This window comes from Coturnix japonica, chromosome 1, assembly GCF_054131305.1.
Source record: "Coturnix japonica strain WE chromosome 1, WE-NBRP24, whole genome shotgun sequence".
Lineage (NCBI taxonomy): Eukaryota > Metazoa > Chordata > Aves > Galliformes > Phasianidae > Coturnix > Coturnix japonica.
Genome location: NC_140663.1, coordinates 89,844,953 through 89,858,401, shown reverse-complemented (window position 1 = coordinate 89,858,401; position 13,449 = coordinate 89,844,953). Strand labels below are relative to the sequence as shown.

General features: G+C 38.7%; 1 protein-coding gene across 10 annotated transcripts in view; it reads left to right on the top strand.

Moving 5' to 3' along the window:
• Positions 1–13,449, top strand: part of SAMSN1 (SAM domain, SH3 domain and nuclear localization signals 1) — a 255,497-nt gene that overhangs the window by 216,395 nt on the left and 25,653 nt on the right. Inside the window, exon 1 of one of the 10 annotated variants that reach the window (XM_015880352.3) lies at positions 6,889–7,257. The exons of the other annotated variants lie outside the window; for them this stretch is intronic. Within the exon in view, the coding sequence (XP_015735838.2) occupies positions 6,901–7,257 (357 nt within the window). The 5' untranslated portion in view covers positions 6,889–6,900. Of the gene's footprint in view, positions 1–6,888; positions 7,258–13,449 lie in introns of those variants that run through there. 10 annotated transcript variants of the gene reach the window in all.

The following is a 13,449-nucleotide window of genomic DNA, read 5'->3' as shown; positions in this document are numbered from 1 at the left end:
ATCACATGGCTGTTGCACCAGCAAGAATGCACATTCCAACTTGTGGAACAGGCAGTAGTTCAAACTCTGACACCACTGTTCAGATTCATCCTTTGCACTGAATAAATCAGTAGAGAAAATATGGTAAATAATCACATTATTAGAAGTTCATCATAAAACAAATGAGCAAAGGAGTGAAGCTGAAGTTACCACAGACAGCATTTAATTCTACTTTCCCTAAGTCTTGCATTCTTGGGTTTGATTTTTTGTTTTTGTTTTTGTTTTTTTTCAATCTAATGCATTATGTTACCTGAGAGTGCTTTTTATTTAATACATGTAATTCAGGTTTATGGGGGTGCTTGAGCCCAAACTTGTTTCAAAGATTTCCTCTCCAGGAATTCCTGGTGTGTAGCTCAGGAGAGCTTGTAAGCAAATCATGGAGCTACTGGAGGGTGAAGTTTCATCTCTTTTACATCAACTTCTGCTATCACTGGCAGCAGCAGGGACAAGGAGATAGAAAACACCCAGAACAACTTGTGTGGAAAAAATAACAGGGATCACCTAAGCAAAAATAAGAAGTAATTAAAAGACTCCTGATTTGCAAGGATTGTGTTTGAAAGGTCATACTATGTGGGAAAGTGAGAGGGGAAGGAGTGAATAATGCTCTGAAAACAATTGAGGTTGGCAAATGGAATCCTGCAGAAAAGTAGGGGGTGTTAGTGAAGGGATAAAGCATTCCATCTCTCTCTCCACAAACCAGAGTTCTGGAGATATCCTCCCCTGCACATTCCCTCCTCTCCCCAAAGACAATTTACTGACATGTAGGTCATTACCTCACAGCTACTGAGTGCTGTGACTGTCCCTTTGAGTGCTTTTGCCAACAGACAGCCTGAGATAATACACATTATCTCAGATCTTAATGAAACAAATGTATGAGAATGTGCTTCATCTCAGTGAGTGGTTAAGACCATTTTTCTTCCCTGAGAGTGAGGCTTAGCTGGCCTGGGGCAACTTGCTCAGATGTGATCATTCAGCCTGAAGTATCCCATGAAGACCTGAGCAAGACAAGCAGGACAGTAACCATGACTGGCAAAGGGAGAGATCACCTGGCGGAACTCCAGCAGGAAAAAGAACCTCCTCTTCTGCATGGTGGAGCTCACTATGACTGCAGCTTGTCCACCATGCATCACCCTTCAGTGGAGAGGTGGCTGACAGATCAGGTGAACCATCTATGCTTGCCAGAGCAGGAGACAGAGATCCCTGTGGTGAGCTTTGGGTTTTGAAGTGAGAGCCATGGGCAGAGCCACCCCCGACCAGCTCAGGCTGCCCAGGGCCCCATCCAGCCTGGCCTTGGTGCCTCCAGGGATTGGGCACCACAGCTTTTCTGGTCAGCCTCTGCCAGTGGTTCACCACCCTCTGAGTAAAGAATTTCTCCCTAACAAATAACCTAAATTTATCCTCTTTTAGTTTAAACCCATTCCTCCTTGTCCTATCACTGTCTGACAGTGTAAAATGTTGGTCTACCTCCTGCTCATAAGATTTATATGTGTAGCGAATTTGTCTCTCATTTTCAAATTTTTCTTTTCACCCACTTGAAATTACGTTCATGAAGTAAAGGAGTAACCTTTCTTCGGTTAACAAAATGAAAGTGAAGCCCTGCAACTGAATGCCACCCTTTATTCCTTTTCATGTTATCATCTGAAGAACCATCCTAATACTGTGATGGCACATCTTGACATTCTGTCGTGAGTGAAGAAATTCAGCAGAAGATGTTTACTTGTAAAAGATGGCTCAAACTACAGAGTTTCCTGACAGCAGACTGCACATTACAGTTAGTCAGAATTGTGTTGATCTTGATTCTAATCAGAGATAGGCAGACATCATGTACATACCTTGAGAAAATCCCCTGCTGCACTGACAATGCTGATGCATTAAGCTGGTCCTCTAAATGCTGAATGAAATATGTCATGTTTTGTGTGAGAGATTAGGACAGAGAGCCTAAATTTATTTTTATATCTGTTCCCTTTATCACAAATCTCATATTTGAGCTTTCTGAATAGATACACAAGGCAACTGTCATTCTTTATCTGTAAATGTGTTTCTGGGAGGCTGAACATCAGCTGAATAATTATAAAACACCAGTTGTATAATCCTGCAAATTATGTGGGGTAAAATGTCCTTGTGTCTGATTAGTAATCCCAGTATTCACTAACAGAATCCACTGAGATGTCCCAGGCACAAACACTGCCATGTAGCTTTGAGCTACAACTTAACACTGACTCTGAGAAACAGCATGCAATTCACAGACGTGCCTGAACCCGCAGCAGCAGTGTCTCGCCACTTACTTTATATAATTCACAGACTGTAAACTGTGCTCTGCTTACAATAAATGGTACAAGAAAACCACCAGTGACTCACATATTTCTGCTGGAAATTACTACACAGATGCTGGATAAGCCCGTAGCTGTTTTACAAGATACCAACCTTGCTGACTCTGAGTTTTCCCAACAGGACTACCTGGAAGATATAGATACAACTTTGGCTCTACTCTTAAAAAGATAATAAGAAAGGGATTTGTTCAATAGGTGAAACCCAATCTCCTTGAGAATCCTTCTGTCAGAATAGTATAGATTTTTATTGGTGTTAGCACTAACCTGACATGGTGCAGGTATGACTGATCTGTTCATCTACTGCTCATACAAGATAATCTGCTGGGTTCCAAGTTTGAGATAAGTTCTTGGTGCTTCATTTTTCCTTTAGGCCAGGTGATCCTGGGAGCATGCCAAGGATGCTGGAGGGCCTGAGCATGAAACATCTTTTTTTTTCTTACCCACTAGGCACAGCTTTTTGTACTAGACATGTCTTTCAATTCAGTGGAGCTTTGGTAGTGATGTTCTATAGCCTGTCCCTGCCATATTTCTCTGTGACTCCATTGACCTGACCAGGCAAAGGATTAGTATAAGAAAAGAAAGAATTGCAAAAATATTTTTTTCAGGAAGAAAAGGAGGCAATAAAGCAAATTCTCAGCTAAAAAACACTATTTTTTATTTTTTTTTTCCATTCTGACCAGCACTAGCTATGCATTTTTTCCAGCAGTGAATAAAAGACTGCATGCCACACTCATAAAGATCTGTACCAGTGGAAGCGTTTCTCTGTTGCTGTCACCACTGCTGAAATGTACCACCCTTTGCATTGCTGTGCTCACATCCACTGGTTGGTCTCTTGAAACATTCAGCAAGCATCAGTGAATGTCAGTGGGTGCCATTTCTTTTTTCACAGAGGGATTCAGTTACATACCTTTGCTTCATTTGCATTTCCATGTCAGATGCTGTTCTGTCAGACTGCCCCTCTGCTGCCGTCTGACTCACAGCAACAACATGTAATGGAATATTGATGGGAAGGTTCTGCCTCTACTGCCATACCACCAACATCCACCTCCGATGTCGTGGGCTGATATAATAAAATAGGAGGCGTTACTTTCTGAGCAGCCCTTTAGCTTTGCTGGATAGTCACTTTATACAGGTTTCATAAGAATTATCATACTTAGTACAGGAAGTGAGTGTTCTTGATATAGTGTCAGCCCTCTGCCACATGGAACATGTAAGCTTAAAATATTTTTATTCTGTCTTGACTCTCAAAGATTCAGACTTTATTTTACTTCATGTTTTCCTCCTGACAAAAAGCACCAAGGAGCCTGTTCACTAGGAAATTACAGAGCTTTTTTTCATGAAAAAAAGCCTCTAAGCATTGTGGACCAATTTTCAGTGCTGGTGCTCACAGTGATAAGACTGCATTGAGTGCTATAGATATAAAGATGGAACCTTATGCTCCAACTCTGTTCCTAAGAAACCCAAAGAAAATTCAGAGCTTCAAGGTTCAGAGTTAGAATAAGAAGTCAGTGTGTAATTTAAATAATCAGTGCAGGCAACAGTATCTGGCTTTTTTCATGGGTTGTTATTGTGGGTGGGAAGGCTCAGCTCTGCTTTTTCGCACTTGTTTCTTTACTTTCTGTTGCATCTTTGCTGTGGTGGCTCATGGAGAGAACTGCCCTGACAACAAACAGTGACTGCAACCGTGACCAGCTCTTGTACTGGTTAGACCAGGAGAGGGAAGTATCTCGCTGTGTTCTGACCCATCCTTAATACATACATTTGAGGAAGTTGTGTTCTGCTCCTGAACATTCCTTGAGGAAATAAATACTAAATTTGTTAAAGAAATTGTTCACTGCAAATTATTCTCTCAGTTCCATTTGCTATTCTGAGATTTCTGCTATATCTAGACAACCTATACCAGACAGAGTATAGGCATAAACGCAGAGGGTGCATTACAGAAACCTTATGTTAATTGAAATAAATAGCCTAACACACTTTGGAATTGCTTAGCATAAGGGAAAGAAATATAAGGTATCCAAGTCTCCATTTAAACTTGGTCTAGATTTCTGTGATGGACTGATACAAAATTTTCATCTTGTTTGCTTTTTGACTACTGTGCTAAAATCTTTATTCTAATTTTGCTCTACTTTTTGGTAATATAAAATTAACCAAATACTGAAAGGATGAGTTTACAGTGAAGACCATAGGTAGATTCTTTTTTCAAAGCAAGGTAACTGGATGGAGCCAGTGAGGACCGTGACACTATTGTGGCATTTGATAGTGTGTGGGTGGGAGACACATAAAGCACTCGACTATCCAGGACTATTTATCATGATCCACTCATTAAAACTGAATAATGATAATAATAATAAGCTATAATGTATATTGCCTTTTATAAAAGGAATCATTCTCATGGGGTCATCTTAATTACCAAGTGGAACACTTTTCTTTCCATTGGACTTTGCAGAGTGGAGAATGGCATTACCTGGGCATTTCAGGATGGTGGACTCAAATCTGAGCCCAGTAAAATTAATCTTAAAAACGTCTATTGATTTTGCTGCAGTTTGGATCAGGTCCAAAGACCAGCAAGGAAATGGAATAAGTTACCTGCAATCATGTCCAATAGCAAATTAGTCATGAGAATTTTAATTGCTATTTTACGTAGGTATTCATTCCTCTTTGAAAATACATCTTGAAATATAGAGGATACAACACCACACTTTTTATTATTTTTTAATAGAGAAGAGCCCTCTTTGAAATGTACTGGTTAATTTACTGTTATACATGTTTGGGTTTTTTTCATTTAGTTACTTTTTAAAACTAGTGTGGGTCAACCTTCCAAGGGCAAGAACATAATCAGGTCAGCTTTCAAGCTGCTATAATTTTTCTGATATGTGGATGAGGAAAGGAAATAGATATGGGTGGGCACTATATCTCTTGAAATGGCCTCTTTCTTCCTGTTTAACAATAAATATTCTACAGAAAGGAAGCTCATATATTACTCTTTAGACGAGTTCCCATTTTATTAATCATGAAGATTTTAATAGCGGCCTGAGACAGGAAATCACATTCTAATGATCTGCACAGTCTTATTTAATCCTCAGGTTTGGATCAGATAAAAAAGAAAAGCAATATACTGCAATGTATAGCTATGTAGATAAATAATTGTGTTTAATTACTGTAAAACATACATACAGCATTTTTAATAACATATGGCTTTATTGAATTACTAAGGCCGATTAAATATCAACGGTTAAACCTCCTTAGGGTTAGAAACTTAAATAGACTTTAGAAGTGCTGTTAACAAATATAGGAAAGAAAAATATACCTTAGAGTTCATCAATTTTATTAACAATTAATTATTATTAATAACAATAAGGATGAATTATACATCCCTTGGAGTTTATCATGATTATTATTAATAATATTTAATTAATAATAAAGCTGATGAACTCTGAGTGGTATCTTATTGATAATAAAATTCAGCTCTATACAGAAGGAATGTAGTTCTAATTAAAATGTGAAGTAAAGCATTTTGGGTGCTGGGCTAAGGTTCAATATGTATACAGAAAAAACAGACAGGGCTTTACCAGGGTGTGCTCACTTTGAGTTTGGATCCACAAGGACTTCTGAATTGCTATCTGATAGAAGACATTTTCATAGGCTTGCTATAAGAAGCTTTAACTGCAAAATATATGAGGAAAAGTTGCTTAAAATAGATTTTCTTGAAAGCCTTTTGTTTTTTGTGTTTTTTTTTTTTTTGAAGAAAATGTTAGAAAATTTGAAAAAAATTATGTTTTTTACCTTTTTCTTTTTTTCTTTTTTCATTTTTTCAGCTCTGCAACTTACTTAGAAATAGCTTTCTTTGTTCATCTGCCGCACTGAAACTCTGTGGGTGGCCCAAATGTTTTAGGTTTGAAATTTGCCTGAATCATCAAGTAAAAAGGCAATGTTTTTTTTTTGGTTTTTTTTCATAGTTTCAGGTTTTATACTCCATGATTTGCAACAAAGAAGTTTGACTTAGGATATGCAAGAGTTGTTTGTTTGAATTTGGCAAATAATATCAAACATGATGAAGCAGACAATCAAAGCTTACTTAGTACCTCTATTTTCATGTAACCTCTTTGCTGTAAACCTACTGCCAGACTTGTTCCTTCTCCCTTCTAACTTTCACCTAATCAATGACACTGGAGAACTGAGAAAGCTATTTCAGGTGCCCAAATTCTCTGACGAAAGGCAAAAAATTATTTGACTAAGGAAAAGAAGATGGCTTTAGCGATTTTGTCCCCCACATAGTGGTCTTTAAGCTTCATTGCATTTATTGAATTGGTGTAGGACAGTGAGTGCAAGGTGTTAGAGACCAGCTGGACCATGCGTCACAGCTGGAGAATAATATCCTTGGATGCTCATGAGAGCAGCACTCCTTCACGTTTGAGTCTCAGCACAAGTTGAAATGAAGTGTGCTGGTAGTGCCACAAGATTGAGTGGGAAAAATGAGAGGGAAAAAGAGACTGATTTCTTAAGATTGTGCAAAGTCTTCCTGAGTCTGATGGTGACATACAGGAGAACACATTTTAAAGAGTTTCTCACTCTGCACTCTGTTCTCATTTTCAACTCATCTCTAGTGCACCTCTCTCTTCGTAGTCACTTCCTCCTCTCCTTCCTCACTCCCTCCCCAAACTGCTGTTTCAACTTGCTCGCCCTTCCTACAAAGCAGCTGCACGGTCGTATCCTGACTGAACAAGGAACTGCAAGAACTGGTGTACCCTTGTGTGGTACGCTTTGCTGTACTTTGCTAAGTTGCAACCTTGTACACTTTGCACATCAGTCAGACAAACTTACATTTAAAATGTTGAAGAGAAAACCATCTAATGTGTCTGATAAGGAGAAAAGTCAGAAGCCAAAGGTAAGAATGTTTGATTTTTATTGTCAGTCTTAGACTATGATTTGTTAAGAGTTACTGGCTTTTTTTTTTTTTTTTTTCAAGGATTTGAAACACATCTTAATTACTTTCTCCATAGATTTAAATATTTTTTAAGGATTAGGCTTGTTTATGGGGCATGCAGTTTCTTCTGCTCCTGTCTTAAAGGCAGGGAAGAAGCATAGTTGATAACTAGTTTTACTATGGGTCAGGTGAAAAGACCACAGTGGACCCTATAGACGAGCTTTGTTTTCCTGCCTGCTGAATTCTTGCAAAATTAAGCTTTAATTACTCATTTCTTCCAGAATAACATCCTCCTTAACAAATGATATAATCTGAGGGACATGGTTTAGTTGGCATGGTGGTGATGGGTTGATGGTTGGACTAGATGATCTTAGAGGTCTTTTCTATGATTTATTTATTTATTTATTTATTTCCTTTCACACAGCTGGTTATTCATTCATTAATTTACTCCATGCTACTAAAATGCTAGCCTTATGACTTCTCAAATCTGTGAATATGTGTGTAAATAAATTCTCTGAACGTGGTGCATATATATATATACATATATTGATTCACTGTGTGTATAAAGCAGGGATAAAAAGACTCTAAACACTTGACTGATTGTCAGAATTGCTGATTTTGCTTCACTGACTTAGACTTCTTGTAAAATTTTATGCAAAAAAAAAAAAAAAAAGCAAAGTTTTGGTGAAGCGGATCAGGGTTTCTTTCTGCCTTAGTATCTTCACCTACTGTAGTCCCATTTTTGCACACAATTCTGTAAACTTTCCACCATTACAGTCTTTTGCTGTGAATGTGCTATTGACAGAAATGTCATGGGAAGAGACAGTCATCCCATCCCTCCCCCCCCCCCCCACCCCCACCCAATAAAACAGAAATTTTAGTTTTCTGCAGCATGTTTTGAAATATGCACTACTGTGTTACTGTGTAAGAAAGGCAAGTACCTAACTTGCTCAATACAGAATTGGGTAACATGGGGTGCAAGTCTTCACCTCTAAACAGAAATTACAAAATTTCACAAGTGGTATCCCTGGATGGTTTCCTGGTTACCACTGTTCTGCGTAGACAGTATTTGACGTCTTCTTGTACACACAGAGAGGGATGTCGTCATCAGTGTGGAGGTCTTGGGCCATCTCACTTCATCTTTAGGTGGCTGTCCTGCATACAACAAAAGAGAAAGTCATGAGTATAGATTATTCAGTGAAAATCTGTATTACTGCCATAGACTCACAAACAGGACAACCAAAATATTTCTTTAGGCAGTTGAGTTTTGCCTATAGTGACCATTTGTCTGTATCACATTTGTGGGAAGTTCTGTGCATTTTCAAGTGTTTCATCTAGATTTTATTTTTGATCCTCTTGTTTATTTTGTTTTCTAATGTGAAATTACTTTATGTCTGTGATGAGTAGCTGGCATACAGTTATGCCTTTTGATAAAGATGGAAGAATACCATGTAAAGCTGATGCTAAAACCTTTCCCCAGACAATTTGCTGTGCCTGTACAAAGGTGCTGCTAGTAGCGGGAAGGTGGCCAGTGGAGCAGTGCAGATTCTCAGTATTTAACTACCTGCTCTCTGTGTGCAATGCATTTGCTTTATTAATGTGTTGCTCCAGAGACGTATGCAAGTATTTTAGGTGCTACATAGGCAAAAAGAAGCATCTTGAAACTCTTGTTGTCTGTTTTAAAAACTTTGATACCTGTCCATTGCCATGAAGAGGTGGTGGTGCAGTCTTTCCTTATACAGCAAGGATTTCTATAGCACTGCAGTTGTACTTATATCTTCTATGCACATCTTGCTACTATGTGATTTGTATGTAGCAGAAACTAAATAAATAGACTTTCTTTTGTGAGCAAAAAATGTCTAATACACTTGTCACTTCAGAGCAAATGGGGAGATAAATGTTTTCAAGAGACACCAGAAGGATTCTTCTGATCCTTTGCTAACATTTGTCCTTGTAACTGCACGTACTACTATGGGCCTGTACATTTATATATTATACAGAAGCTAAGGGCCCAGGTAGCAGAACTATAAGTGAGAAGTACAAAGGCTTAAAAATACCGAGTCTAAAATAAGAGAAATTCAACCTTATCGAAGGGCTGGCCTCTCTATTTCAGTCCTGTCCTCTCCCTAACCTACCTCTGTCTGTCCAGGTCCTGAAATGACTTTATATCATGGTGCAAGCTGAGCACTTCCCATCAGCCCATCCACCACAGCTCTCTCCTGATGCTTCACTTCAGCCCTTGCTGCCCTTTTCCATCAGCTGAGATGTGACTTGGTTTTATATGGTGCAGCACGTCTGGGCTGCACAGTTACCAGTGGGCAGCTGAGGTCATGCATATGAGATCAAGCACCCAGCCTTGCAGTCGTTGCTCACATTGATATCTGGAGTGCTGTGGGCAGAGCAGAGTGTATTCCTTCTGCACTTCTGCAGCATAGGTGGGAGAGGGTTACAGCAACGTACTGGCTGCTGGATGTGTTTCAGCCAGGGCTTGGTGCAGCCTGGCCCAGAATACTCGCAACACTGGGGAAGAGGAGAGCAGCTCACTCAGAGGATGTCAAGGACCCCTGACATAACCTGGATTGTATCTTCACTGCCCTTATGGCACTACAGATCTCTGGGCACCTGGGGAATAGCATGAAGCAGGTTTAGAAAAATCGTAAGAAAAACATTTGAAGACATTAAACATGGCCTCTCTGATGTGCTTCGGGCAACACCACAAAAAATAAAACAGTGCTAAAAGGAAAATAACATTTTGCAGCAAGTTTGCACCATTTAACACTTTTGACCAGGTGTAAATAAGAGTGAAAGGTGCAAATAATCTATAAAACATCGTTGCACTGCACCGCGCACTCCATGCAATGTAATGTTCTGGGCAGCTTTTCTTTTGTCTCTCTTTCAAATTCCTGCACACACTGAAAACCTGAGAGCTGCCTGATGGTTCTTGGCTTCACTTCAAGCTGAAGCAAATATGATTTTGTGCCTTTTTTTTTTTTTTTTTTTTCTGGTTTGACTGAAGAAAGTCTTGTGTTATTATTTTACATGATAGATGATCTATGTTTATGCTTATGCTAAAGGTTTGGGACATTCTTGTTTCCTTCTTCCACATCCAAACGTGATTCATGCTTGGAACTCAGCTTCCTTCTGGTGTGAGACAATTCAGGGTCAATTCTTGTGCATTTTATTTAGGCAAAAATATGTCCAGACTTCTAATTAAATCAATAATCTCCTACTGAGGTGGTAAGCTATTATTTATTTTCAGCCTTATAAGAAAACAGTGGCAAATCCAGTGGAAGATAATTTTTACTTCCACTGTGTTTACACAAATTACAATTTAAATGTGTAAACTGCACACATTTACTGTGCAACCTTATACCCTAGTAGTATTTCATACCATTAGTTTTTTCTTTTTATAAGCTTCACACAAAACCTTGCCTCCACAGAAATCCATGCACATTTTGGCCATAGACTTAATGAGGCCTGGATTTCCCTTTTGTATATATTCGTCACAGAAAGCCTGATCCTCAAAACACATAAATGAATAAATTAGCTGTGATCCTATTGATTTCTATGGGCTTTGTAATCTAAGTAATGTTTATCACTTGCCTGTGTTTGGAGTCTGCAGTGGAGACAGATGCTCTAAGCAAGTTTTTTGGTGCAGCTTTCTGAGACGATGGCTTCTGCAGTATTCTGTACTGTGGAATACTTGAAGAGAAAATAGGAGACAGATAGGTACAGCAAATCTAAAAGCCAACAATAATTCAGCATATAATTCTATCTTTTGTAGGACAAGATCTGCAGTGAATAGATTGCTCATTGCTAATGAATATTAACTAGGTTTTATCTTTGACTGTTAAAAGCTGAGGGTTTTAATTTTATTTCAAAGGTAAGGATGGGCAGAGTTCTGAAAATGTAGCAAGTTTAAAATTCTTTTCTTTCTCCCTGAAATTTGGAGTTTATAATAAATGAGCCACTGCTAATGTCGCAGATGCTAATTTTCACAGCCATCGCTGAAGTGATGTTCGTTTCCATTTGCATTTCATTCTAACAATGATGTGAGACGATGAGTTGACGATAAGCTGTTTTCACCATACTGCCCGCTGTGCAGATTTATGCTCATAGGCAAAGATGACACATAGTTCTGTCATTAAAGGTCTTTACTCCATTGCCTCCTGAAGAAGGACTGTTTGTCAAAATCCATTTTAACACTGTTAAATAAGCAGGAGCAGATGACAACATCTGGGGAGTAGTTTTAAGAATCTGGTTTGTGGTGGAAATACCTGTGGGCCTTTCTCAGGAAGTGTTCAGAGAAAGAAAAAAATGACACTATTATAACCATGTACGAGCAGATGAGGAAAAAGGGATTGCAGGTGACACGTCAGAAGGTGTTTCCTGTCTCCCTCAGACTTCAGAAAAACAAGAACAAGGTTATAGTTAACCTTGGGGTATTTTTCTTGCGTGAGTGGAAAGTTCTGCAACCGTATCACAGCTCATTTCGTAACTGTTTTCTTGTATTTCCTGCTACATATCCACATTTTATTTCTAACAATTATCAGGAAAAAAGAAAAATCTTTACCCTTTGCTCAGACAAGGAAAGCTTTTGTCAGACATTTTCTGTCCTATTGTATGCATTTGCGTATCACTTCTAGTAAGAGTTTGAAATTCCTGGAATTTGATTTTCTCACTGAAGATTAAGTGAGGGTCCATGGTTTTTGTGGTAAAAGAACAGCCATCTCTCTCCTCTCTGCCAGGAGGCTGATCAGGATATACAGACCATATTTTGATGCTCAGATCAACATAAAAGTTCCTTTAGGACTCATGAAATTCTTGACTAGCTCTCATGTAAAATAATAGAAAAGGCATGTTTGGCCTGTTCTCATCCTGGCCTCTTTTGTGGCAGCGTTGCCTTAACTATGGCACCTATAATGTGAAATTTGCTTACAGTGAAAAACACAGTTCAGTTCTTTCTTTGTTTTTCCAACCAAGCAAGAGCATTTTAAGACATTTGTCCAAATTCCATTCTCCTCACATTCCTGGAAACTCAACTCAATCACAGCAGCTGTGACTGTACTCTCTGATAAGCATGGTGGGACAAACATGAAGGTGATATAAATCACTATTAGTTGCCTCCTAATTCTTTATAGATCATTTGGTTACTTCAGTATTGTGTTTCTATGAAATACAAAATACTTCAAATGAAACACTGGCCAGGATATCCATCACTGCTTGTAAAAAGCAGTATCTGTGTAAGGGCAGGATAAAGGATGTGGCCTAAAGTTCTTTGTAGGTTTCAACACTAATAGTAATCTGTGTTTTGTGTAAGTCCACACTGAAGTAATTGTAAAGCTGTAGCTGGCCTGCAGGTGTAAGCCATTTGTGGGTGGCTACAAACTTTTAAGCCAGAATAGTCAACCCCTTGCTGTGCAAATCTCTGGCAATACCCACTCCAGGAAATGAAAATAAAAGTTTTCTGGGCCTCTGAAATCACAATATCCCTAAACTTTTATCTTCTGAAAGCTTATAAGAGTGACAGTGGATTTGTTTCAGCCATGAGAAGTAGTTTTACTCATTTCCACAAATGAGCAATATCATTGGTTTTTCTCTAGTCATTTTTCTGCTTGATACTGAGTTGCAGATTATATATGCTCGAATATTTAGCAAGTCACGTGTCCCCAGAACCATCATAATGGAAACCTTTGCTTGAACTTCAGTAAAGGAAGGAATTTGTGTGCACGTGTATTGGTATTCCAGAGGAGGATGAAAGATCACTTACCTTTTTCCCAAGTGAAATCTTTCCTGCATTTGCTTGCTTGTGCAACTCTATCTGTTTATATCTTGCTACATTGGCACAGTGAACGTGCATAGTCTTCTTTATTTTTATTTATTTATTTTTTTTCCTCAAACTTGAGGCTGAAATTCCAGTCCTGAAAATGTCTGGGGATTTTGAACTGCTGCTGTGAAGCTTCTTCTTTGACAACACACATTACATACCATACTGACACTTTTTCTTTGGTTTATTCCATGGACGCAGAAAAAATTGGATGATTTCACTCGTTTGCAGACTTCAGGCTGCTTAGTTGTCAGTCCTGAGATCTACTGACATCTTTCTGGTTTGCTGAATGTCAGAGGTGAAAGATCTTCTATCACTAGCTTTGG